Genomic DNA, 26,354 nt, shown 5'->3' with positions numbered 1-26,354 from the left:
TTCTTTATCTTTATCTTTATCTTTATCTTTATCTTTATCTTTATCTTTATCAAAGAAAAAGAAAAAGATAAAGATAAAGATAAGGACATTACTATATATTAACCTGTACTTCCGGTAATGCATTCAAATGATTTCCGGTGTGCATTCCAGAAAAAATTTCAGCAAGTTTGACGTTTTGTTTTGCGCCTTCATTTATTTTGTTTTCGTTTGTTTTCTTTTTTGTTTTGACATTTCCTGTCCACATTATTCAATAGCACAATATTTTTTTAGTATTGGCGATACTTCTGAAAATATCCGGTTAAAGTGGAGCAATTCTGTCGAGTGGCGAGGCCACATCTCACATTCACCTTATGAGTCCGAGCAAGGAGCAGCCGGATCGTTAGAAGTGATGACATTTGTGATGCGGCTTATCCGCCAACCGGCACATCTCACCCAAAATAGCGCAATAAAATTTCTGCAACAGCAGTATGCAGCTCCTGCAGTCACTCCTATCCGTCTACGAAGGTGAGTGACCCAATAAACAATGCTTTGCGTAATTTACATGCAAAAAATTACCTCAAACCCTTTTTGGTCAAATATTTTCAGTGGTACTACCGAGAAACATTCGAATGACCAGAAAAGCCAGCTACCCCCTGTTGTCCCGCCGCATATTTGTCCTCCGGAACCACAATATCCGCCAAGTAAAATTGGTGAATTAAAAGATGCGCCAAGTTGGTCCAAGTGGCCGCCACCAACACAGGATGTCAAAAAGACCACTTCACAGAGGTTGTCACGCGAAAATGTCGAAAACTATATGTTTAAGCATTTCTTCGACTACATCAAAAACTATGAAAAATTATTTGAGAAAAACTTTCCTTCTGCCATGAAGGTGTATCGCACTTATGTGGACGGGGTCATGGATTTCTACAATGACATGAAAGCTTATCTAAAGATATCACGCATTGCTAATAGTTCCCCCATGGGTCTAAAAGCATTGAATCGTAAAGAATTGGAACTATACATGCAAATGCCTCGAGATATGATGAAGGTTGCTCCCGCTTTATTTGGAGCCGCGCTTCCGCTTGTCGGATACGTGGTGATGCCTTTGATGTAAGTCAAATGCCTTATTATTATTTGAATTCTAAATTTTCCTTGAACTTCGATTCAGCTTTGCGTTTCCACAGCAATGCCTTTGTTCGCATTTCTGGACGTTACAACAAAGAGCAGAGTTTCAACAAGTCGCGTTGCAAAAACGTCTTAAAAATAATAAGCTAGTTTTGAGAATATTGCAGTCGAAATTAAAAGATGTCAAAAAACACCAACATCACGATCAATTGCAACATATATTGGGCATGTTAGGTAGTGGTTTTCACCCCAGTGTCGAAGCATTGCTTGAGGTTAAGGACATTTTCGCTCAACCGCCATACGATTTACTATCTCTAACTAGGAAACAGATTGTAAGCAAGTCAAATTCACAGCAGAATTGTGAACTTAAAAAGAAAGTACTACATATTACATATATTTGTTTTCATTAGGGTCTGCTGTGTCAACTACATGGAGTTCCTACTCTCTTGTTCAAGCGTTTCCACTTATCGGAGCATGCATTTTTGGTACATCACATGGATTTGGCTATAGTACGCGAAGGCCACGTTCATAACATGCACCCCGATGGTATCCGTCGATCCTGCTATATTAGAGGTCTTAATCCCGTTAACCTTAGCACCGATGAAATGATATCATGGCTACGTAATTGGATAAAAATTTCTACATCGATTGAAGAACATCACATCAGCATGTTCCTGTACCTGCCAATTCTATTAGGATACAATCACCCAAATAATTGGCACCTTATTTATGACAGTAGTTAAACAATTAGGTCTAGGAAACCAGCAGTGATGTTATAAACCTAAAAAAAAAAATCATAGAATTCAGTTTATTTACAAGCGGCAGAAATATGCTACAAACTGTGCTCCGCTTTTTGTTCATCTTTTACTAGCAAAGTATTCCCAGCTGTAAAATGAAACCAATTCAATAAGCAGATCCATTAGTTTCATTCTAATAGAATGAAGTGTTCAAACCTGGGTTCAAACATTTTCCGAAATTAAACACCTCTGTATTAAAAAAACTTGGAATTTTTAATTTTTCAGTAATTAATTAAAAAAACATAATTTGTAAAGAATTTCAAAAATCCTCTATTTCATGCAAGTAAACCATCCATCAACCGCCTATTCAAATACAAAAATCAAAAGACGACGAAATAAGACAAAGAATCCTTTATTCCTAAAAAATAAGTTTATTTTCTTTTAAAAAGCAGTCAACTAGTACTAGAGCAGACTAAGCTGAAAAGGTGAAACTTTGCGTTTATTTCTTGGAGGCACCCTTTTTCACGCCTTGTGCTTTCAATTCGCGAATGCGTTCGCGTTTGTCCTTCTTCAATTTACGCTCTGTACCGTCAGACTTGGTACGCTTTTTCAATGTGTTGAAAGCAATAGTAAGCAACTTGTTACGTTGACGCTTGGCATAGCGCAGCTTGAAGCGATCGAAATCATTCAAATGTGAACGCTGCAAGTAAAACAAGGAACTTTAGCAAAATAGCAAAGAATTTAAATTTCTTAATAACTAGTCTTTTCAGAGTATTATAAATTAGCTTCATTATGTATCAGCCGGCAATTCCTATCAAGAACTTTCTTTATCATCATGCGAACTTGTGTGCATACAATATTTTGGTCGCTCGTTTGCACACGACTTTGAGGTTGTTCTCACTTGCCTGGTCATGTTGTCGTTGTTGTAGCGGCTACAACATCCTGGTTATCCGGTTATGCGGTTATATTTTTTATTCAGTATACAATAAAATACACTGATTAAAATACATGATTTTTAACCAAATAACTTAATGACCAGGCAAGTGTGAACACCCACATTCTATTTGAATTACCTTGCAAATGTTCTGTGATTTGGCTGACCATGGGCTAGCCTTCCATTGGGCTTTTAAGTCGCTGTCCTTCCAGGCCTTGCGCACAATACGTGTGGGAGCAGTGAAGGGGAATTTAATGCGGTATTTGGTCAAATGCAGATTATTCAATCTGTATGCCTGGCGTGGAACTCCAGTCAGTGGACCATCAACAAGTACCTGAAAATTAAAACATCCATATAAAATCCAGCAATAAAATGCGCAAAAACCGCCAATATGCTTTAATACGCTATCAGTTGTGGTTGTAAATAGCTTCAGATATGTATCAGTTGGCACTTCCTATCGTCAACCGTTTCATCACTAGCGTACTTTGGTATACATATTGGCGAAATCATATTTCGTTCACTAACCCGTGTTTGGTCAATAACATCAACAATGGCCACCAGACGACCCTTCAAGGAGCCCGCTGAGCATTTGGCAATACGGCCAGTCTGTACAAACCTTTGGAAAGGCTGTAAAACAGATAAAAAAAATGTATATATGATTATAATGACGAAAGTTATTAGCGCCTCCACGTTTCTGTTAGCAGCTACCCCGGGGGATAGTACCACGTGAAACAGTTTTGCAAATACATTTTTAACACTCGAAACGCTCAAGAAAATGTATTAACTTATAGCGAGCCATTGTGGCAAAACACCACATTCGTTTACTAATTGTTCACATTTAATTTGACCTTTTTTAAAACGTTTTGCGAGAAAACAAATTGAGCCGTCCCCTTACCATGGTTAACCGGAAAGAAAGAAACTTGGCTGCAGTTGCACTAACAAGAAAGATTCAACGTCAGATCACTGAACTGTAACTAGGCAATGAAGAAATCGCGATGACAGTCCAGAGGTGTTAAACCAAACATTAGGTGCAATCCCGTATTCCTCGGACTAAAACTAATAAAACTGTCAAAAAATAAAAATTCGCTCCGAGGGAGAGAGTAACATTGAAGAGTACGGGATCGCTTTTTAGTAAAAATGGTAACTTCTGTCAACTTCAACATAACCTCCAAATTTTGGTTGTAAATTTTTGCTTGATTTGTATGTAAACACGCGCAGCTCACTCATGTAAATAACCAAAAATACTTTCAAACTCATTAGAATCCACTTAAACAAGTAATTAGATTCTTTTCAACATGAATTAGCAGAGTGCACTTTTCGTTTGTTTACAATTTGGTTGCCAAGCACACTACAGCTGCTCGTTTGACACATTTACCAGAATTTACCAGCAAAAAATTCTCGGACTAAAACTGGTAACTTCTGACAGAGAGAGAACCGTGTTTACTCTCTTTTTTGTACTCTCAATAGTCAGAGAACCGAGTACGGTATCGATTTCCAATAAAATCTGGCTGATTCTGACTACAATTGGGAAAACTGGAACGACGGTTCTATATAGCAGAGATGTCTGTTTTCGAAAAACATCGATGCATCGATACATTGACTATTTATTCATCGAGTGGAAAATTTTCGATGCATCGAAGAAAAACATCGATATTTTCGATGCATCACTAGTCAAATTGACAAATATAAAATTTGTGTGTTTTCGTTTATTCTGTCATTTTCTATATTAAAGTGATTTAATTTTTTTGCTTAGCCATAATATGTCGGAATTTAAACAAAAAAGCAATGGTTCATCATCGAGAACAATCTATATTAATCCACATTTCAAAAAACCAATAACTTATCCTCAACAAGTAATATCAGCTCGTGCTCATATTAATCCTTTATTCCTGGGAGCCCATCGACCTCCAGCTATACATATGAACCCCAACTTTGTGAATAACACGCTATTGAATCGACAAAGCTTACCGCAAAATAACGATGTGCGAAACTTGACTTCAGAAAGTGTAATTAGATCTAGTGTAGTTCCACCACAACATATGCGGATAGAGACAATAGACCTATGTCGAACCTCAGATCATTTGCTGAAGGAATCAAATATAAACAAGAATCTAAAAGAATATCCAGATAACAAAATTACATTCCAAAAAATTATAAGTAAATCCCGTACAAAAATTGTTCGCGAGCCAGCTTTAGTTAATGACGCCCCCACACCTACCTCAGATCCACTCATCCGTTTAAGTAGCAAAAAGTTGGTAAGACGTATGCATGTACGTCCGACAACAAGCATAACCCAAAAGACTACGCTGGCCACTAGCATCAGTACAATTGGAAAATACAAACTTGTTCGAAGTAGAGGAGGACCCTGCATCACCACTAAAAGCAAAGCCTTGACACCGTCATTAAAATTCAAACGAAAAACTTTCGTAGCGCGCTATGCGTTGCAACGTTCAACCTCCGAATCCAAAATTACACCGACGTAAGTATAATAAATTAATTTTAGACAGTTGCAAATTTAATTTTCCCATGCTTTAGGTCTTCTAAATTGCGTGCATTGCCAGTCAATAAGAAGCTTCAATTGTTAAACATCAACGGAGTACTCTACAGGTCAACACGCAACAAATTACAAAGAAAAGATACTACTGTACCTCCAAATAAACTAGCGTCGGCTGGATTGTCTACGTTAAGCCTTAAGTCAAATTCTAACGCTACCCAGAAATCCAACAAAAATTCTTATGGCCGTGTGATATTTGTGCATGGAACGAAATTCGAATTGGACAAGACTGGATTTAAATTAACACGTCTTACTCCAACAAGCATACAGAGCGTGTCGGGGGGCCTCCAAAACTCAGAAGGAACGGCTTCAAGGCTGCGCCAGCGCATAGATATTGGTGGCCTAACGTACGTCGCTTCCACAACGCAAAATGTCTTCGTGCGAACTCGAAACCACTTAACCTTGGCACATTTAAATACAGCAAAAAATCGTAGCCTGCAGCTTTTAACACGTCGCCTAGTTAAAAGCAATATACCGTGTGCCATTTTCCAACGCATTGGCAAATGTATTGCTCACGAACGAGGGAGGTGCAACAAAGTGCACGATAAACGACAGGTTACCATTTGCCCACGGTGTGTATTAAAGGTTCTTGAATAACATAGTCAATTATTTACACTCAATTTCCACTTTGAAAGATTTTTGCGCAGCGAATGCCACAACTCCGAGTGTTTACTCTCGCACAATGTTTCTCTGGCAAAAATGCCTGTTTGTAAATTCTTCCTTCAAGGTGTTTGTGTACGCACAGACTGCCCATATCTCCACAAAAAGCTCAGTGTGAACGCGGATATATGTCCAGATTTCTTGCGGGGTTATTGCAAGCTGGCCGATCAGGTAAATGCACACAAAATGCTCTAAGAGGATTGGTTAACCTTTTTTTGTTTTTGTTTTATTAGTGCAACAAACGCCACGAATTCGTGTGCCCAGAATATGAGCGCAGTGGAAATTGCGAAATGGCGAGTTGTGTGTATTGCAAGAATCGCAAACGGAAACGGCTGAATGAGCAACCAAGCCAACACAACAAAGCAGGGGTGACAGCTCGAATAAAGGAAAGCCCCGGTCCGGGCAGCCATGATACTTCTGCAGTGCCGCTGCGATACTTCACTGACAAAGACACACATATAGCGCCGAGTGAAGCACCTGAAGTCCATAAAGCTGATGAAAAGAAAGACCCAGATACTCATTCAGAAATCGATGATATGCCTCCAGTGTCTTTTCGCCCTAAGGTGGGCGCTTTGCCTGCCTTTATACCTCTTTCGTAAAGAAACCTAAATATGTATTAAAAATTATATTCTTTTACGATTAAGAAACTTAACGATTATTAACTAAAAAATAAAAAAACAATTTCACAAGGTTTTAGCCGAGACAAAATAAATTGTAAGCATTGATATTTCATTTTTGTGTATCATAATATCAATAGGGTAATTATAGATTTATTTGAATATTCGCTTCTGTTACCACTGTTTTTTTTTTGTTATCATTTAAGTAAATACTCGGCATGTTTTTGCATATCAAATAAGTCTGGGAATGCATAGACATACATATTTATGTATATATCTTATATTTATATAGCATATGCAATACTTTATACACAAAATCCAAAGGTCATAAAGTATCTAAAGCGGTACGCTTTCTCCACTGCCTACATAGTACATATTTATGCTTTTAATTAATATTTTGCATACATTTTTTCTTAAATACTAGAAAATATGTGGATTTAGGTAACAAGTAGAGTTTTCAAGTTGCAAAGTTGGTGGTATGAGGTTGCACTGATTACTATATTTCGTCTAATAACAAATTTAATGGATATGATAGTTATGACTTTCGAAAAACAACATTTACAAACGCGTACATACATAATTTAATATAAACATTACAAAAATTGCTGTATTAAATACGTATTTTACTAATGAACGAGGAGGTCGTATACTTATGGAAAACTAACTGGAAATAAAATATAAAAAATGGTTTACTGCGTTTGAAAATACAAACGATTGAGCAAATCAACGAATTGATTTGCCAAACAACTAAAAAGATTACAAAAAGCTTCTAAAATTTAATACAAATCATACGCTTATCATACGAACATACATATATTACATATAACGATTCTTGTAAGTTGGCTATTTTCCTCTTATATTTTATTTAATTTTTGCTCTCTATATAAGCAACAAATGTGCGATATGTATGTATGTTTTTAATGCATAACACCAGAAAGAAAAATTTAAGAATGTCACCCCTATTACGAGTGTCGACTAGTCGTAGATAAACGACTCTTATTCGATTATCGACTTTCCATGGTATTGTGAATTTCGATTTTTCGTTCAATAAGCATCTTAATAAAACTATTCATACTCACCTATTGAACGAAAAACCGACATTCAAATTACTATGGATAATAGAAAATCGGCAAATAGTCGTTTACAATAGTCTACTACAGTCGACTCGCGTTCTTTCCCATTTTGTACCGATTAATGTAAATGTGAAATATAAGCTGTTGTGTGTTCCTTAAGTCTATAGAAACCAAAGCACAAGATTAATGCAAATACTCATGTGTTGTCAATTTGACCAGCTGTCTAAGCGCGTTACATTCCAGTCTACAAAATATTCGATGTACATATTTTTCCTATGCGGATATTTATGAGATATTTCGTGTAGATATAATTTCTCACTACCTTAATAGTAAGCCAACGTTGAAGATTAACTAAAGCCCTTGCAAATGGCGAATACACATGCCTTACTTTTATCTATACATAAAGTGCAATTTTTATTGCTTATAATTTACCAGAATTATACGAATGTTATTAGAGGGGAGAAAAACGAAACGAATAAATGCGAATATATCACAATACGATAGTAAAGAAATTTGAGATCGTGAACGGTGTAAAATCAACGCCGCAAATGTGCAACATGTTTAGTTTGAAGTCATTAGGCACTGAATAAGCAGAATATTAGTAAAATTTAAATTAAATTTCTTAGAAATTTTAACCTAAAATATCGAAAATAGCACTCTTAATTATTCTAATTTTCTACGCAACTCAAGAATATGACTTTTTTAATGTTCCTAAATGATGCCCACTAATCATCTGGAACTAAAAATGGTGCCACCAAACGTGTAAATGCCTCATAACCATGTAAACCTCGTAAACTTACCAAATTTTGTATGGCAAATCGGTTTATTTACGAGGTCTACGCGGTTACGAGGCATTTACGCGTTTTCATGAATACTCATATTAATTATATAGGAATACGAATAAGATCATCTTAAAGTCTGTCCTAACAATCGAAAAAGTGCGAAGAAACGTTGCAGTATTCTTTGCCTATTGTCCAAATTTTGAGTTACCAGCCAAGGAAGGACAAATAGCCAATTCATGAAATTTGCTTAGTTATGTCTCGCATCGTATTGTTTGACTTTTTCAGGTATGGCAGCTTTCTCCACAACAACGTGCTTAGCGAGTTCGTCCAATGATTTCACATAAACTAATTTGCGCCAGAACTTTGCACTGAAAGCAAAAGTTGATTTTTGCATACACTCTAGTGTATCTTTTAAATTTGATGATATACTTACCTAACAAAGGGTCGAGTCATCCATACTATAGACTTTATCCAAAATGTTGGATGCACTAAATACATATTTTTCAGACTTTTTCTTAAACGCCTATCCAACAGTTGATAGCACCTGTGAATGTAGTTATGTATGTATGTATGTATTAGTTGCAGATTCAAAGCTAAAATTATTTAGGCATTTCATACTTTTTTAACCAAGGAAATGGTGGCACGTTCCGACGACTTGTACCGCCATGAAGATAAATAAGCACATAGTCCTCTGTAACTAATTGTTCCAAGGTCTTAACTACGTAAAGAAATAAATTATCCATTACGTAGCTGTAATCAGCACGCGAGCGATCAGGCAGATGACAGGCACAAAATATTACAATAGCGTTATGCCCTCCTGCTTGAAGGTATCCACCGTGCGATAGAACACGTTTATAAGGCTCGATTACGCGCATATCTATTTCTCTGGTACGACCATCGGGCAATGTTATCTTTTGCCAGTTTCGAGAATCGCGCCTTTCCTCAGCTGCTGAGTACTGCGGCAACTGACCAGATCGTGCATTTATATCTGCCGCTAACGCCGATAAATGTCCGTGTGGAGTTGGAGTTACAGCTTCAGCAAATTCATCGTCGTCATCCATGCAGTTAACAACGCCAACATCACCATCTTCACTATCATCATCTAGTCCATCAATTAAGGAACTGGATGGGCTAAGGGAAGCCAAATTATGTTCGATATCTTCATCATCGTCGAAACTGTGATTCGAAATCGAATCCAAGGATGAGATATCGTCCCCGGCATTACCACAATTAGGCGCACCTTTTCGAAATCGTCGTACGTTTTTCTGAGTATCACTACTTGCTGTTTGAATAAGGGCGACCGTCTGAAAGTTGGCTTCAACGGCAGCATGATACTGCGAAACATCTGCTTCAGATTCGCTACTCAAAAGATCGGGACTGTGGGCACGTAAATACGCCAGCTTATTGTGCATTGGAGCTGATGTCAAAGCGGCGCCACGATTGTGGTTCACTGTATTTTGCTCTACTATTGCATTATGTTGCAGGGGCGACTGCACATGTTCATATTGTGGCACCACGTCAGGGAAATTATTACGCTTTACTTCGTTATTTGTTGTCACAGAATTAGTTGAGCTTTGATCGTTTTCTGATCCCGTAGGCGACATCAATGGATGGCTGTCTGTAAGTGTTCGTTCAATATTCTGACGCTGCGGTATTAGCTCTAATTGCAAAGCGCCTGATCGAATACATCTGTTATCTAGATCAGATGTTGGCGCATTCACAGATTTTAAATTTTCTCCCTTTATTGTGCCATTTGTTACCAAATTAGACTCCTTTATAAGTACTTCATGGATGTTGTGGTTGCTATGTGTTGGCGACTGGGAGACATCGGGATCATCATCTTCACCAAGAGGCGAAATCCCTGCTGAGCCTTGTGAAGTTGTAGTATCAGATATATCCATTTTGCTGTCCGTTAATGGACTTTCCATTTGCAAACTAGGAATAAACCATAAACTTAAGTTGTTAAACCATAGATTTTCGCATTAAATTCCAATCGATTAATCAGCATTTGGAGATTTCCTTTTCAACATATGTACAAACGTACATATGTATACTGGTGTATTTGTGCACAAAAGCATCCGTTTTTCGTATTGGGATTCCTTACCTCATTTCTCTTTTTGTAGTACAGAAACACCTTCCGATCTACGGTGCTATTTAATTATTCAGATCAAACTCAATTCAATTGAGTTTTTCCAGCAAAGCTGCGATTTTCACGCAAAAAATAAATAAAAACGTTGATATTTCATCAATCATCGGAAACCAATGCTGCCAGATGTGTAAAAATTTCATTTTAAGTTTGCTCTGTTCAATAACCTGATAATTATTTAGTTATGTTTAATGAGCTGCTCTAGGTTACGCCAGGTTAAGATATCTCGATATCTCACAAAATCGTGTTTCATGAGGATTTTTCTTGCTCTAACTCAAAATGTATTCAACCAAGTGTCATTGAATTTGACATTGCTCTCAGAAGAACCATCCTATAAAGTGAAATTGAAAAAAATTTTATCAATTTTGAATCGATTTTTTATATTTTTTTGCATAATAATACCTTAAAAGAGAGCCTACCTGAGTTGTCAATCACACCTTGTTTAATACACCTTGCTCTAACTTACTCTATTTTTATTTCATAAGCCTGAACTAGAGCAACTTAAGGAACGATTTTCTGCACCAGCCTTTTTGATGGAGTAACTTAGAGCAAGCAAATACACACACACACTTTACAATTCGTCGCCTGGGTAAAAGATTGTCGTATGTTAATTTCGGCAGGTTGTGGGAAATCGCGATTGAAGTTTGGAATGCAATTTCCCAAAAACGCAAAGATAAGATTTTGTCCAAAAGCTCAGAAAATGTTACGAGTTCACACAATTCTCAAATTATTTAATTTTTAATGTTTATTGTTAATTAGTTTTGAGTTTATGAAGGATTTTATTTAGTAAAATTTTGTCGTATTGTCCACATTTTGCCAGCCACTTTGTATGAAATATGACAAAATGTGATCAAAATTTCTACCAAATTAACGACACTTTTTACTCAATATCTCGGAAACTAAAGGAGATATCCACAAATGGAGAACTCCATTTTGAAGATATTAATTAGTTTAATACGATTACATCCCCAGCTACATTTTTACTAAATAATCGAAAAAATTGTAGACAATGGCCCGTAGTCATAGTCAAAATAAAGTCGACTTTAAAGTTAGTTGCAGCTTTTTGACATAATTTTCAATGGGATATCTGTCAAAAAAGCTGCAACTAACTTTAAAGTCGACTTTATTTTGACTATGACTACGGGCCAATATCTCGTAGACCAAAGGAGATATCTAAAAACTGATAACACCAATCGAAAGATCTTGTTTCAAAATATATAACTGAATCTAGAACTAAATACGTCAAAATTGCGCTTACGACAATCTTTTACCCAGGCGACAAATTGAACTGTTGAGCTCTCGATTTTGTTCGCACATTTTCAAACAGTGTAGGAAAAATCGCGAAGCCGGGTTTCGATACGAGTATTTGTTTTTCGATACCTACTCAGTACTTGCTTCAAAAGTATCAAAACCAAAATTACTTGGTATCGAACGAAAAGTATCGAGTATGTACTCTCATGTACTCGTATCGTTTCATTCCTATATGCACCTATTTTCGTAGTTGAGAATTCCGTGTTGCTTCTTAATACTAAAAATTATATTGTACTGAATTTACGATTGAAAATTTGAAAATAAGTCGTAATAGGCGGTAGGTTTTCAACCGGGGGTAGCCATGGATACAAATACGACGTCTACTAAGCTCATTTCTCAGAAAGTAGAAGAAATATCCGACTTGTCTGCTCCCACAATAAATGCAACAACAACAAGCTCTATTCCCACTCCGGCGACACCATTGCAGAATTTACCAATTGAGTTGCAGAACGACCAAAAACGCAGAAGGTAAATAAGTTTAATCAGGCAGGTTCTGTGATTTGGAAGTGAATTACAGAGCCTGATTGAATACGTTGGAGTAAATGTAATTAATTTTGAATCATCGTAATGCTCGTAGCTCTTCTCGGTCAATTAAGCGAAAGCGTTTCGACGACGAAATTGTAGAGTACAGCATCGGATTTCCACAATCTCGAAGCGAACCAAAAGCCGGCAGGCAACGTACTATTTCTCAAACCTCCGGACAGACACAATCCTTACCGACACCAATACTGCAATCTGCTGTTCCCGCATGCAATCCTACTGAAATTCCAGTTTCTTTCGTTAGAGAAGCTCCCCCAATAGTATCTGGCTCTTCCACTAACAGCGGAAGCATTTCATTTGGTGCAACCCCCACAACATTACCCCCTACACAACCGACTATACTAACGCAAACATCGCCTTCAATGGAGCGTTCTTCAACTTCACTTGCTGCAGATAAGAAGCGACCACCTCGTTCTAGTGTTAATAAGAAATCAAAGAAATCCGGACGTCCTCCAAGTCAAATTACAACTAAGGATTTGGGCCGCTGGAAACCGATTGATGACCTTGCTTTGATTATTGGCATACAACAGACAAACGATTTGCGGATGGTGCATCGTGGGGTTAAGTTCTCCTGCAAATTTACTTTACAGGAACTGCAATCCCGTTGGTTCTCTTTGTTATACGAGCCAGCAATTTCACGCATTGCTGTAGCAGCTATGCGCAACCTGCACCCGGAACTAATAGAATCAGTTCAAAGCAAGGCTCTTTTTAGTGTGCAAGAAGAAGAACTGCTAGGAACTTTAAAAAGTGTAAGCATCGCAGAATTAAAAAAAAAAAATGGATGTAGTCGCTATTCAATATTGTTTTATTTTAGACGGATAGCCCAAAACTCGAGCAGTTTCAAGAACTGCTGGATAAAAATGCCTCTATTTTCTATGCTGCACGAACAGCTAAATCTCTACAGAATCACTGGCAGATGATGAAGCAATATCAGTTGCTTCCAGATCAGGTGGTAAAACCATTACATATGAGTGATCAACCCTTAAGTTTTTCAGATGCTGAAGATCTCATACTAGATGCAGAGCTTAATGACCAGCGGGACGAAGCTTTAGAGATTGAGCTGGCATTGACTGATCGTCAAAATAAACGTGAAATTCGCTTGTTAGAGAATGAATTGAGCCGTTGGAATGTTTTAGTTGATTCAGTGACTGGTGTCTCACCACCAGAATTTGACGGTCAAACTTTGGCAGTACTTAGAGGACGGCTTGTTCGTTATTTAATGCGTTCTAAAGAAATTACATTTGGCCGATTTGTTGAAGATTCGCACGTCGATGTCGACCTATCATTGGAAGGACCAGCATGCAAAATTTCGCGGCGCCAAGGAACAATAAAACTGCGAAGCAATGGCGATTTCTTTATAGCAAATGAAGGTAAAAGACCTATCTTCATCGATGGTGTTCCATTGTTAACTGGAAACAAAACACGTCTAGCCAACAATTGTGTGGTCGAGGTGAGCTATATCTTTACATGTACATGATTTTAGGAAATTGTGCTAAAATTACTTTTTATAGATTTGCAGTTTGCGCTTCGTTTTTTTGGTGAACTATGAATTAATTAATGCTATACGCCATGAGAGCGCAAAGACCACAGCAGCGTTAAATTAAGTTATCCACCAAAAAGTAAAATGAAATTAAAATTTTGAAGACGTTGAATTCTAGAATTCTGTAATAAAGTCGCTAAGACAAACATTTAGTTTTTTCCTAAAATTAATATAATTATATTACTGCGTTAGGGTGAATACGTCCAACCCTCAAACAAATGATAAGGAAGTAACCTCCTTTTTATAAAATTTTTTTAAAGACAACCTTTTTTTATTATTATAATTTCTATAACGTTTAACCTCTAAACTTCTTAAAAAGTGGATGTACTGCGCCTGCATTCCGTCGGCGCTGCTCATAATAAATGGCATCATCGCCGCCTGACATTGAACTTAGGCCAACAGAACGTTTGGATGCTGTTGCCCCACTCGGTCGATAGCCTGGTTCGCCGGGCACCTTCTCGTCTTCGCAGTCCAAATCTGAGGCCGACAACACTTGTTGCAACAGCTGCGATTGCTCCTCGCGAGATTTATACATTAGGTCAGGATCAGTGTCCATTCCACTTAAATGGGTTATTACTTTATAGCTGTAACCTTGATTAACCAAAAACCGTTGACGCTTGCGCGAATAACTCATTTCCAGAGTATCTTGGGACACGAGTGTGTAAAAGAATGCATTATATTCCTCAGCAATGGCACCCTTTTTGGCGCGCAAAATACGGCCTAAACGCTGAGCTTCCTGACGTCGAGACCCGCCATGTGAGGATATTTGTATAAGTACATTTGCTTCGGGCAAGTCAAAACTTGTGTCCGCAACTTTCGAAACAAATATTGTATTGACCTGCAATAGGATCTTTGATAGAATAAAGCAAGGTAATAGGTTAATTATGAGAATACCTTTTGATTGAATTTAAAGTTTTGAAGAATTTGAATTCTTTCATTTTGTGAAGTGGGCCCATAAATGAAAGGTTTGTTCATCTTTATAGCATAGTGTTTGAGAGCGAAAACGTTATCCGAGAATACAATTGTTTTGTCACCTCGCTTTTCGTGGTATTTTATCAAAAACTGACAACTGCGAAACTTGGACGGATTCATTACATACAAAAGCATTTTTTTTGATGTTTTCGTTGTTAGGTATTCACGATAAAATTCTGGGGACATGGGACACCATACCTCAGCACATTGCACCTTCGCAATGTAGCCTTTTTTCTGTAGCTCTAACCAATTCGCTTCATAAAGCTTCGGTCCGATGAGAAAATTCAGATCTGCGATTTTATCATCTTCACGCAACAACGTCGCTGTCAGACCCAGTTTGCAATGAGACTGTACAATAGTCAACACCCGCCTGAACATCTTTGCGGGTATAGTATGTACTNTTCGGTCCGATGAGAAAATTCAGATCTGCGATTTTATCATCTTCACGCAATAACGTCGCTGTCAGACCCAGTTTGCAATGAGACTGTACAATAGTCAACACCCGCCTGAACATCTTTGCGGGTATAGTATGTACCTCATCCAATACCATAATGCCCCATTCCTGCTCCTGCAACCAGCGCATAGTCTGCTCAGCTTCCCAAGATCGCTTTTGCGTATGCGTTATCATTGAATAAGTTGTCACAAGTATGCCACATCCCATGGGCTTATCTTTGGCTTCAGATGTAAACCGACAAATCATGCTATCATCTGCGGTAGACCACATTTTGAACTGTTGCTTCCACTGTTCTACGGAAACACCACTGTTGCAAAGAATTAGCGCGCGTTTCCGCACGGTACAACAGGCCGTTACACCAACAAGTGATTTACCGGCACCGCAAGGTAAGACAATTACTCCCGACCTGGCGCGACCGTTGCCAAACATTTTGCGCAAACTTTTTTCTTGATAAGGCCGAAGAACCGCAGCTGGTTTTAAGTCTATATTTATGTCCGGATTGTGAGTATCGTTTCGAAAGTCATATTCAGCCAGCAATGGATGTTCTATTTCAATGCAACGCTTCTGTATTACCTCGATTTTTTCTTGGTTTACCTCAAATGATACTGTCTTCAGGTTAGCTTCGTCTTCATCTTCTTCTTCGTTGTCGATTTTATCGTAAAAGTTTGTGATATCCTCTGGAACGGCTGCAGTACCATCAGGCTGGTTAGGTATTGCAGCTACTGGGGTAGTCCCGGAAGGGTCACTGCTATTATTCGATGCCGCAGTAGATTTATCACTGCCGGGCGGCAATTTAGTTCCAAATTGCGTAATTGCTTTTCCATCTAGAGTTTCCTGAATGAATCCTTCTCCTTCGTCGCGTTTCAAGCGACATTGTTGAATGACAGGATCCTTAAGGAGTTTTTGTAGAATTTCAGGATGTGGAGATTCAATAAAATACCTACATATGCATGTAGTTGAAATGTAAATCATAATTTACGTACATAAGAGTAGAGATAGTAGTTCACACAAACCTGTTGTGCTTAAGCACTAATTTGACTTTTCCATAAGATAAGGTGCACAGCTTTATGAATTCAACAATTCCTTCGGGTATAGAAGTTTTACTCAACCGCTTGAGGTATTCAATAATATCATGTGTTTGTAATCCAACCGAAACGGCTGCATACAGACTGTAAGCCGTTAACTTATATTCGTGTATGTGCTCCGGACGACATACAGGTTCCGAAATAGCAATTAAGAAGTCATGAGCATGCTTATAGACCGGGGAAAATGATTCCAGAAATATATGTCCATTTGGGGCTACCCATAATGGACGATTTCCGTGATCAATCTTTAACTCCATTTGCGAACGGTAATCCTTGGCGCCATACTCATCTGACATTATACCATCATCATTGGATTCCACATTTTTTGATGCGGCCACTGGTACTCCATCCAATTCAGCGGCACCGTCGGAGGTCAAAGAGTCTCCATCTTCTACTAACTGAGTAAACGCCTCATCTTCAGCACGACGCTTCTTTCCTGGACCCAAGCGATATTGAATTATGTATGAACTTGCATTATTCACTTACCAAATTTATCTCCTGTAAAACGGTCTTTTTTGGACTTCTTTGGTGGACCCATCTTGCTTATAACACTCAGAATCAACGAACTATAGTTAAACCGGATTTTTCAATAGCCGTGCAAAACTATCGATGGCGCTATCGATCAGAGCTGGGCGATAACGATTACATGTGTAATCGATTGCAACTAGGATTACGATTACTTAAATCGCAATTTCAAAATTTATTAAATTAGGATTGCGGTAAACGTTCATCGAAGGCATCTTAGATTAAGCTGATGCCAGATAAAACTTTGTAGCTTTGCGTGACATTTATAACTTTGCCAGCAAAGCGCCAAACGCAAAAGGTATGCCACAATGAACGCCAAGAAAACAATTTTGTACCGCTTTTTTACTAGTCAAAGTTGCTGTGGATTTCATATATTTTGCTTTAAAATTATCAGCAATGTAATTAAGTTTTATGTTTCTGCATGAAAACTCGAATTTGGACGAAACAAAATAAATATTAAACTGGCTGATTGTCAAAGCGCGCAAAAAGATGGGAGTTGGCCATCTTTTCGCTTCGCGCTGCAGCTTCGACGATTTATGTGGCATGCTTTGTGCATTTTCATACAATTCATCTTATCTGTCAAAGCGAATCTGTCACGTAAAGCGAAGCAAAAGTTTTATGTGGCATCAGCTTTACGATCACAGTAATGGTAATTTCAACTTTTTTAAAATTACAATTACTGTAATCGTAATTTAAGTTCGTTCGATGAATGATTACAATAATTTTAAATTTTAAATTTTTCTAATAACTATCTTTTGAGTAATCTTAAACGAAGTTATTCTATAAATTTGCGAAATATACATGCGCGCTTAACGATAATATGAGGATAATATTTATTTATCGAAAAAAAACAGACAAAAAAAAGAAACTAATGTTTAAATAAAAATAATAAGTGAAGTAGTTTGGGCGAAATAAACTTTGTATAACCGGCAAATAAAACAATAGAGGACTACAGTTAAAGTAATCGTTCATCGAATGAACTTGGTTTACGATTACATTAATCGTAGCTTTAACTTTTTTGAAATTATGATTACTGAAATCGTAATCTAAGTTCGTTCGATGAAGGATTACTGTAATCGTAATCTTGTTTTTAGCTCGTTGGGATTACTGAAATCCTAGTCGTTTAGTAATCGTAATCCGTATCGCCCAGCTCTGTTATCGATTAATGGTGGTCACTGTCGCGATACTATCGGAAATCTTTGTACAGGGTGGGCCAACTAGATCTACCACATTTGAGCATGTAGCCTTTTAACTTAAGAGCGAAATACACCACACAAGCGGTTTGACAAACCAAGCGAAATTTCCCTTTGCTTCAAGCCATTTGTGCTGTGTATGGGGGTGTTTGAAGGTTTGACGGCGGTTTGTCAAACCTTCAAACACCCCCATACACAGCACAAATGGCTTGAAGCAAAGGGAAATTTCGCTTGGTTTGTCAAACCGCTTGTGTGGTGTATTTCGCTCTTAAGTACGATTTTGGATGTTGGACAAATGCATCAAGTTATATTTATGTAGATATGTACAGAAAAAAAACTTACATATATCGCACGCTTGCCTTTTGTTTTTACTTTAACAATTTGCCACTGCACACTTCATTTTGCCTTGTAATGTTTCAAACTACGCAGAAATATTAACTCACAAATGGATAAATTGGAAATGTTTAGTTTTTTTCCCACTGTTTTTGGGCTAACGGGCGGAGCGGCAGGGGGCGTAGGACTTGATATCCAACCCACTAGAAAGAGTATAGTTCACACTTTGTAAAAAGTCACACTTGACCCCTTGAATCCTTCCACAGACCCCTGGGCAACCATTGGAAAATGGTCTAAAATTAGCATTTTGAAACCGAAAATTTAAGCATTCGTCCTGAAATGCGATTTCTTTGTAAAAAAGATAACCATTTTGAAATATGAGTGTTTTTACTCTCTACAAAATAATTTATGCAACCTCACATACGCAGTTGTGCATTTTGTTGATACACGGTTTTGTACTTTAAACGACGATCTGTTAATTGCTTATCGAAGGGCGGTCTGTTCAAGCCAACTTCAGGTGTTTTGCATAAATTAAAAATTTGTGAAATTTAATGATGATGCGTTAATCACAAAGCCTAATTTTTTGCAAAATCTGATGAGAAATTTAAAAGTAAATTTGAACCAAACTATAAAAAGGTTTTATTTGGGAAGAACATTCTTTAGAATTCGACTTTTAAATCGCAAGATTGCAAAATAAGAAAACAAAAAAATAAAAGAATAAGGCGCGCGTGGTCGAGTAAAATTTATCGAAATTTGGCATCACCCCATTCGATATCGAGCAGACGTTAGAGTAGAATTATTCAAAACACCATTCGACAGTAAATTTTGCATCGAGAAGTGGAAAATTAAAATATTTGCTGAAGTTTGACCAAACAAAAGTAGTTTGCTATGGGAGTCGCCAAACTCGCTCTCTCCGAGTTTGCTGCAACAACAATTGCACGCAGTTTGCCAAACAAAATTTCTGCAAAACACCGACCTTACAGAATAGAGCCCCTGGTGGGCATGTGTGTGGTCTATGTGTTTTGACAGCCGTTATCAATAAAAATGAATGAAGTGATTCGGTTCTTAATTGGGGCGCCAATCACGAATGAGAGAGCGAATTACGAATGGGAGAGCGAATCACTTGTTGTGGAAAATCGTTTTAACTACTTTGGCCTGTGTTTTCACTTTCGACACTAGAGAAAACCTAAAAACACCACCATTTGCCTCATTTCACTCCGCTAGAAAATATAAAACGGCAACACTGTCTTGCTAGAATCCATTTTTGTTTACTTTTAAATTTGACATTTCTCTAAAATATGACGACTCTCAAAAATAATCGATAACACAAGTTAGACACCGAAAAGTTATCGGTCTAACCAGATTATTACTGATTAACGAGGGAGAAATTTTGTATGGCTAATCTGTTCTATTTTAAGTGTATTAATTCAAAATTGGTTAATTTTGGTATTAAGTTCACATATGTATATATCACCTTCCAGCAATATTTTTATTAATTTTTATTTGAATTTTCAGTCCTGTCGAAAACTCAAACTCGGCAGCATTCCTTGGCAACCCATCAAAGATGTTGTTGTTTGTTGTTATATAAAAAAACGCACAAAATGCTGAAAGGATATCAAAGAAATAAACTAGCATTTAATAGTGTTCTTGTTTTAAAATTTCGGTAAATTATATTTACTACTCATTGAGGGATTACGCGTTAACTTTAGTTGCTACAAGCAGGTACCTTGGAAATATATTTTGTACACCTATCAAACATCTGATTTGTTTCTGAATATTGATTTTCAAATAGCACGTTGTGAAAGACAAAAAACACTCCAGTAGAATATATAAAACGGCTCCCTCTAGGCCTATATGTTGGACAACTACTCGTAAACTACTCTAATGTACATAAAGAACTAAACGAGGTATGCTTAATTCATATATACATATGTATATGGATAAAAATAATTTATTTCTTATAAAGGCAAAGATGTTCCAAAACAAAATATGATTATGTACGTATGTATGTATGTACATATGTGAGCATGCATATAAGTAGTCAATTGAAGGACAAATTTGGTATAGTGACCGGCGGGAGGAAAAACAGCGTATTCTAAGTCGTGTTATAAAATGAATCTGTGTAAAATGAAATCGCACTTGAATTAATTGTAATGGAAATGAGCCATTCTAGTACAAATATGCATGTATGTATGTATGTACATATGAGTATTTAGATACGACAAATATGAAGATTAAAGAACACAAATGTTGGCGTACATGTTGAAGAATATGAGCAAACGCCGAGAAGTACAAAACACATTGATTAAAGCTACTCAGGATCGTGTTTCAAAACAGAATATTAGTAACAATGCATAAATGTAATAGTGATGAGCGCATTGCAAGCACCAGTCCTAGCCCGAGGTTGCCACACAAACACTTGTCTCTATTGGGCTTTCTGACAAAGCGGTCGAGCAGGATAGAGCCACATCCACATGAAGAAGAACCAAAGAAACAGCACCGTCCTTCTGACTTGCGGCCCTCGTCAGCCTGTGGCAGTTACAATAGTCACGATGTGACTTTCGCAAAATGCTCAATCGACCGTCAGCGTTCACCATATTCTCCACAAAATCATACTGGTTTAAAAAACAATGGGAATTCTTCATCAGTTAAGAGTAAAACTTGTCTGTCTTCTGGCTTGACTAGCAACGGTAATATTGGTAGAACGCCAGATTCACAGGTACACCGCCGTAGTATTGATGGCTCTCAAAGCGATGGTGGCACAGCTGAAGTGGTACTACGTAAGACAACAAAATATCGGTCACCCAATCACAATCGCTTCAGTCACCAGTTTAGTTTATGTTGCAAAGCAGAAAAGAAGCCTACTACACCTCCGGTAACAGTTCGTTATAATTCAATACCGGACCCAAACAATATTATGCTCAAACGCGATAGTCCAACTTTAGGTTGGAGCTTTATAGATAACACATCAATTTCATTGCAGTCATCTGATGAGAATACGACCATACAATTGCCAAAATGTGACAGTAAAATTGCCAACGTTAATATAACAGAATGTTCAAGTGCACCTGAATCCCCGGTTACTGCTAAACTGATGTTTACTTCGTCACATAGCAGCCCGTCAAATGTATCACTCAAAAGTGGGCGAAGTGATCAAATGCCTACTGATAATAAAATAAATGCCAATTGCAGCGGACCGATACGACCGTTGGCAGTTTCTGCTTGCCGGTCACGTCTGCGATTGAAACTGTATCCTCCTGGTAAAGAGCTGCCACCCTTAGAGCCCACTGCTAATGATATAAAACGAGCTACAACACCGCAGCACATGTCTTCGCCAAACATTGCGATGCAGCCGGAGATAGCTAGGGAAATGGAAACATATGAGGCACAAAATGTGCGATTTAGTTCGCATGAAAATATTCAAATGCAACGTCTGCAATCTAGTCAAGTGGGCTTAGCAAGACGTGCTCTACTTAGTGCACAGGTCTTAAGTTTAATACCAACGGACAAAGCACGAGAAAGGTAATACATTCATTAAAGTCTTTAAATTAAAAGAGAATTTGAATTTTGAAAGTCTTTTGCATGCCATTGATATATTTCCATATTGCGCCGCAAACTCGAGTTTCAGCTTTTGTATTTAAGAACATTGCAGAAACTCAGAGTTTGAAAAGACAATGGTTTATTTACATTGCTGCAGAATATACTAAGTCAGCAAAAATTTCAAAATTCGGATCTTTTGGTGCGATAGGCCTTCCCTGCTCGATTCTTTACTCCTTTTCATTTTGTATGGAACGGCCAGAGTTTCCGATGGCAGTGCTATTAAAAGATACTTATTTGACTTCTACTGCCTTGGAAACCCATCTTCTCGTCTGCCTTCGAATGGAAACGCTATTGGAAGATCTTGTTATAAAGCTTCCAAAGAGGTCTAATTGAAAGATCCCTTCCTAAAGGCGTTTATTTAGGAAATGCCCCCCCTTTTGCCGACTGAGTAATACCACAAACATGCTTACAGAATCAGAGAACAACGTAAGTTGATTCCTTTTTGTTGCACATACATATGTATATATGGCGGCGGCTGTGGTGTAGTGTTTAGTTTTGCGCTCTACCATTCCGCAGGACCTGGGTTTGAGCCCAGTTTCCGTACAACATAAAAAAATTAAGTATTTCCTAATAGCGGTCACCCTTCGGCAGGCAATGCCATGAAAAGCTTCTCATAAAAATATAAATGCCGTTTGGAGTCGGCGTAAAAGTGTAGGACCCTCTCCTTTGTGTAACAACATTAAGGCGCACGCCACAAATTGGCGGAGAAGATCGGTCAGGCACTAACATATTGTGTAAGCGCCAATCCATTATTATTATTATTATTATTATTATTAGGACATACATAAAAATTAAATAAATGCTACTTTTTATTATATAAAATACATATGTACATACCTATATACTGTTTTAAATTCATCAGAAGTTTTCTGGACGGACACTTGGGATCGTCAGCTTTGCTTGGACCAGCTGAATTGGACCGCGTTTTGCCAAATAAAGAAATAACTATTTTCGTTGGAACCTGGAATATGAATGGTCAAAATCCGCCCAAGTAAAAAATTTTATTGAGAAAAACTAGGAAAATGCGATAATTTGTTCAAATCTTTTGATTTCAGGCAAATGAATGATTTCGTTTTACCACTGTCTGTTGAACATCTTCCAGATGTTGTAGCCATGGGCACACAAGAATCGAGTCCCGATCGCTTTGAATGGGAAGTGACTTTACAAGAGACATTAGGCCCATCACATGTACTTTTCCATTCAACAAATTTAGGCACACTTCATTTGGCGATTTACATGCGAAGAGATCTTATTTGGTACTGCTCAGCTCCAGAAGACGCTTCATTGTCAGTTCGTACCGGATCTGCTTTTCGTACAAAAGGAGCAATTGCCATATCATTCTGCATCTTTGGGACGTCAATGCTATTCGTTACTTCACATTTGACGGCGCACCAACAAAAGGTCAAAGAACGTGTCTCCGATGTGAAACGCATCATCCACGCTTTAGATTTGCCCAAAAATTTGAACTTGCGGCACAAAAATAAGGATGTTACTCAAAACTTCGATAATGTTTTCTGGTGTGGTGATCTAAATTTCCGACTTAGTGAACCACGTGAAAAGCTTTTGGAATGGATTCAAAATACTAAATTTCCACTTCCGTCTCATTTACCTCACGGTTATATGCACACCGACCAACTATCTTCAGTTTTGGCGGACGGCGCAGCGTTTCGTGGCTTCATGGAAGCTAATATAACATTTCCACCCACTTATAAGGTGGGTGCCAATTGTTATTTAAAAATAAGCGTGGTAAAAATGAATGTTTGTGTATTTTATTTTACTTTGTTGTGCTGAATTTTAGTATGATCCTGGAACTCAGCATTTCGATACATCCTCAAAGCAACGCGCACCTGCGTATACAGATCGCATTCTCTATAAGTATCGACAATCACAGGGCTTAGGAATGCGGAGGAGCAGTACGTTTACACCTGGCGCTCCTTCATATCAGCCCCATGTCCAATGTTTGCTTTATGACTCAGTCCCGTCTATTACCACATCGGATCACAAACCTGTGTGGGCGTTATTTAGGACTCAAATACGTGCGGGAACAGACTCGTATGATACCAACTATGTTATAAGAACTTAATATGTTAACATTGTTAATATATTTGCAGACTACCACTAGCGGCTGGCTTGTTCAATCGTGATATTTATTTAGAAGGCATGAAACGGCGCTTAAACAACCAATATTCAGGTTCGTCCGCAGTATGTTCCATACAATAATGTGCTTTATATCATTTAAGACTATGTTAAAATATTCAACGTACAAGTAAGTAAATGGAAGGGCTATACTAGCGAAGATATCAGCTACAATTTCCCAGTAACTAGTTACATAAACCAAAGAATATTTTCATATATACATACATAGATATTAGGAGTATAGGAAACATAAAAAAACATTAACAAAGACAATGCAACTTTAATGACAACCGAGCTACTAAGTATTGTCGAAATATTCGTAAGTGATAAATTGACTTTAATTTTAAAATAACGATTTCGGCTAATCTTTCTTGCAATATAAATCAATTTCTTACGAACGGTAGCGTGCCTTCGCCACTACAGATTCATAACGCCATATTTCCACATTACATTTTTCTGATCAAACGAATTGGACAGTTCACCGGAACAAAAAAGCATCCATGATATTACGTAAAAATAAAAGATGTAAAAACGTAAACTTGTTACTCACTAGTTGCTAGAGACCGCTTCAATTATGAATTTTATAATGAATTAGAGATAACGGCGGCCGCTGTGTTGTAGTGGTTAACAGTGCGCGCTATCATTTCGAAGGGCCTGGGTTCACGCCCAGGTTCCGACCAACATCAAAAACTAATAAACAAAAAAGTTTTTTTTTTTAACGCTCGCCCCTCGGCAGGCACTGGCAAACCTCCGAGTGTATTACTGCCATGAAAAACTTCTCATAAAAATACGATTTTCGTTCGAAGTACGCGTAAAACTGAACATATTGTGTAAGCGCCAATCTATTATTATTATTAGATAACAATTTATTTATATCCTTATGCTGAATTTCCACTAGGCATTAAAATGACAACAAATGTATGCCGTTTAAAAAAAATGCCATATGGAAATAAACTTAATTTTTTATTTTTTTAACGTAATGATACGATTATGTTTTAATACCCTACTTTGTCATTTGTCATTTTTGCTATTTAATGCCTCGTGGAAATCCAGCATTACTTTTATTATTTTGAGCAAACAAAACCGATTTTTTTCCTTTTACTTATTAAAGCAAAGATAAAAGTTAAAGTTTGCCAGATGTTTTTTTTCAAGCATTCATAAAAAGCAAAACTTTGAGGGCTTCTATTAAATACCCTCCATCTGCACTTTTCACAAAAATTAGATTCTGATACAAAAACCCACCTAACACTTAACTGCCATCGATGATATTAATGCTGACCTTTTATAACGCTTGACAGAAGAATTTACCATAAAATTGCAAAGCCATGATTAACATCAGTGATGCCAGGTAAGTCCCAGATGGGTTCTAAGATCACAAAGTAGTTTTTGTGAAAATTGCAGAAAGATCTTGATAAGTTCAGTGGGACCTCATTATTAACTCAATTTGTATAAAATTACCTGTAAAATTTTTGTCAATATCTCAGAAACTAAAGGAGATATCCCAAAACTGATAATACAAATCGAAGGATCTTATCTAAAAAAAAATATAATTCCGTTTATAACTAAACATCGTCAAAATGGCGTTTGCTACAATCTTTTATCCAGACGACAATATGTATATTACCAAAAAACGTCGACGGAATACCGAAATCATACAGGTTGACTGGTAGTTTAACGTACAAAACAAAGCTACTAATCGAAGTTTTACACGGCTACAAGCTTCCCTTTTTATATGGTTTATTCTGCGGCAAACTTTTAATTTTTTTTGCATTAAAAATATAAATTAAAAAAAAATCGATAATTTTTTGCTTAAAATAATAAACACCAAGTTTCTTTAAATCATAAGGAAATCACATTTTCTATAAGAAAGGGCTCTAATGGTATCTTCGACAATACGGCACGAGAACTCTGTGAGTTACTGTAGAATAAATGGGGGAAAAGTGTAGAATAATCTTTGGGAGTTTCCCTCACGTTTTAAAAAGGGTAAAGCTACATTAGCAATGTGGAGAGGTGGAACATGGAGAAGTGGATCGCAAGCTGGCTGTTCATATTGCCTGA

The 26,354-nt window shown here is 37.4% G+C and overlaps 7 protein-coding genes across 8 annotated transcripts; 4 read left to right on the top strand and 3 right to left on the bottom strand.

The window, feature by feature from the left end:
- The first annotated feature begins 211 nt into the window (after positions 1-211).
- Positions 212-1,898, top strand: LOC108366192 (LETM1 domain-containing protein 1). Its single transcript, XM_017620509.1, has 4 exons — positions 212-504; positions 586-1,089; positions 1,148-1,436; positions 1,515-1,898. Exons 1-4 carry the CDS (start codon positions 389-391, stop codon positions 1,845-1,847), a joined length of 1,242 nt encoding a protein of 413 aa, XP_017475998.1. The 5' UTR covers positions 212-388; the 3' UTR covers positions 1,848-1,898.
- Positions 1,899-2,237: 339 nt separating this feature from the next.
- RpL14 (ribosomal protein L14) lies at positions 2,238-3,749 on the bottom strand. The gene is made up of 4 exons (XM_017620510.1): positions 3,671-3,749; positions 3,301-3,402; positions 2,915-3,109; positions 2,238-2,541 (listed from the first exon to the last, which is right to left on the bottom strand). The coding sequence occupies exons 1-4, from the start codon at positions 3,671-3,673 to the stop codon at positions 2,341-2,343; spliced, it is 501 nt and encodes a 166-aa protein (XP_017475999.1). The 5' UTR covers positions 3,674-3,749; the 3' UTR covers positions 2,238-2,340.
- Positions 3,750-4,190: 441 nt separating this feature from the next.
- Positions 4,191-6,978, top strand: ZC3H3 (Zinc finger CCCH domain-containing protein 3). Its single transcript, XM_017620507.1, has 4 exons — positions 4,191-5,254; positions 5,311-5,901; positions 5,965-6,160; positions 6,223-6,978. The coding sequence occupies exons 1-4, from the start codon at positions 4,536-4,538 to the stop codon at positions 6,586-6,588; spliced, it is 1,872 nt and encodes a 623-aa protein (XP_017475996.1). The 5' UTR covers positions 4,191-4,535; the 3' UTR covers positions 6,589-6,978.
- Positions 6,698-10,728, bottom strand: LOC108366191 (uncharacterized). Its single transcript, XM_017620508.1, has 4 exons — positions 10,566-10,728; positions 9,080-10,396; positions 8,895-9,005; positions 6,698-8,829 (listed from the first exon to the last, which is right to left on the bottom strand). The coding sequence occupies exons 1-4, from the start codon at positions 10,568-10,570 to the stop codon at positions 8,709-8,711; spliced, it is 1,554 nt and encodes a 517-aa protein (XP_017475997.1). The 5' UTR covers positions 10,571-10,728; the 3' UTR covers positions 6,698-8,708.
- Positions 10,729-12,068: 1,340 nt separating this feature from the next.
- Positions 12,069-14,164, top strand: Rcd5 (microspherule protein Rcd5). Its single transcript, XM_017620506.1, has 4 exons — positions 12,069-12,386; positions 12,496-13,207; positions 13,273-13,908; positions 13,970-14,164. Exons 1-4 carry the CDS (start codon positions 12,220-12,222, stop codon positions 14,060-14,062), a joined length of 1,608 nt encoding a protein of 535 aa, XP_017475995.1. The 5' UTR covers positions 12,069-12,219; the 3' UTR covers positions 14,063-14,164.
- Positions 14,165-14,213: 49 nt separating this feature from the next.
- On the bottom strand, positions 14,214-17,158 carry hay (ATP-dependent DNA helicase hay). 2 transcript variants are annotated; one of them, XM_017620505.1, is made up of 5 exons: positions 16,996-17,158; positions 16,438-16,945; positions 15,477-16,364; positions 14,893-15,340; positions 14,214-14,836 (listed from the first exon to the last, which is right to left on the bottom strand). In XM_017620505.1, the coding sequence occupies exons 1-5, from the start codon at positions 17,045-17,047 to the stop codon at positions 14,294-14,296; spliced, it is 2,439 nt and encodes an 812-aa protein (XP_017475994.1). In that variant the 5' UTR covers positions 17,048-17,158; the 3' UTR covers positions 14,214-14,293. The 2 variants fall into 2 exon arrangements, with proteins under 2 accessions (XP_017475994.1, XP_017475993.1); XM_017620504.1 differs by having other exon boundaries at positions 14,893-15,370; positions 15,507-16,364.
- A 2,747-nt stretch (positions 17,159-19,905) lies between these two features.
- Positions 19,906-25,153, top strand: INPP5E (Inositol-3-phosphate synthase). Its single transcript, XM_017620502.1, has 8 exons — positions 19,906-19,952; positions 20,076-20,282; positions 20,353-20,467; positions 20,527-22,082; positions 23,023-23,151; positions 23,216-23,873; positions 23,959-24,212; positions 24,272-25,153. The coding sequence occupies exons 4-8, from the start codon at positions 20,911-20,913 to the stop codon at positions 24,378-24,380; spliced, it is 2,322 nt and encodes a 773-aa protein (XP_017475991.1). The 5' UTR covers positions 19,906-19,952; positions 20,076-20,282; positions 20,353-20,467; positions 20,527-20,910; the 3' UTR covers positions 24,381-25,153.
- Positions 25,154-26,354: the final 1,201 nt, after the last annotated feature.

Source organism: Rhagoletis zephyria, unplaced genomic scaffold, assembly GCF_001687245.7.
Source record: "Rhagoletis zephyria isolate East Lansing unplaced genomic scaffold, Rhagoletis_zephyria_1.1 Rzeph_scaffold_02183, whole genome shotgun sequence".
NCBI classification, from domain to species: Eukaryota; Metazoa; Arthropoda; class Insecta; order Diptera; family Tephritidae; genus Rhagoletis; species Rhagoletis zephyria.
The sequence above is the reverse complement of the archived record's forward strand: the minus strand, read 5'-3'. Positions and strand labels throughout refer to the sequence as shown.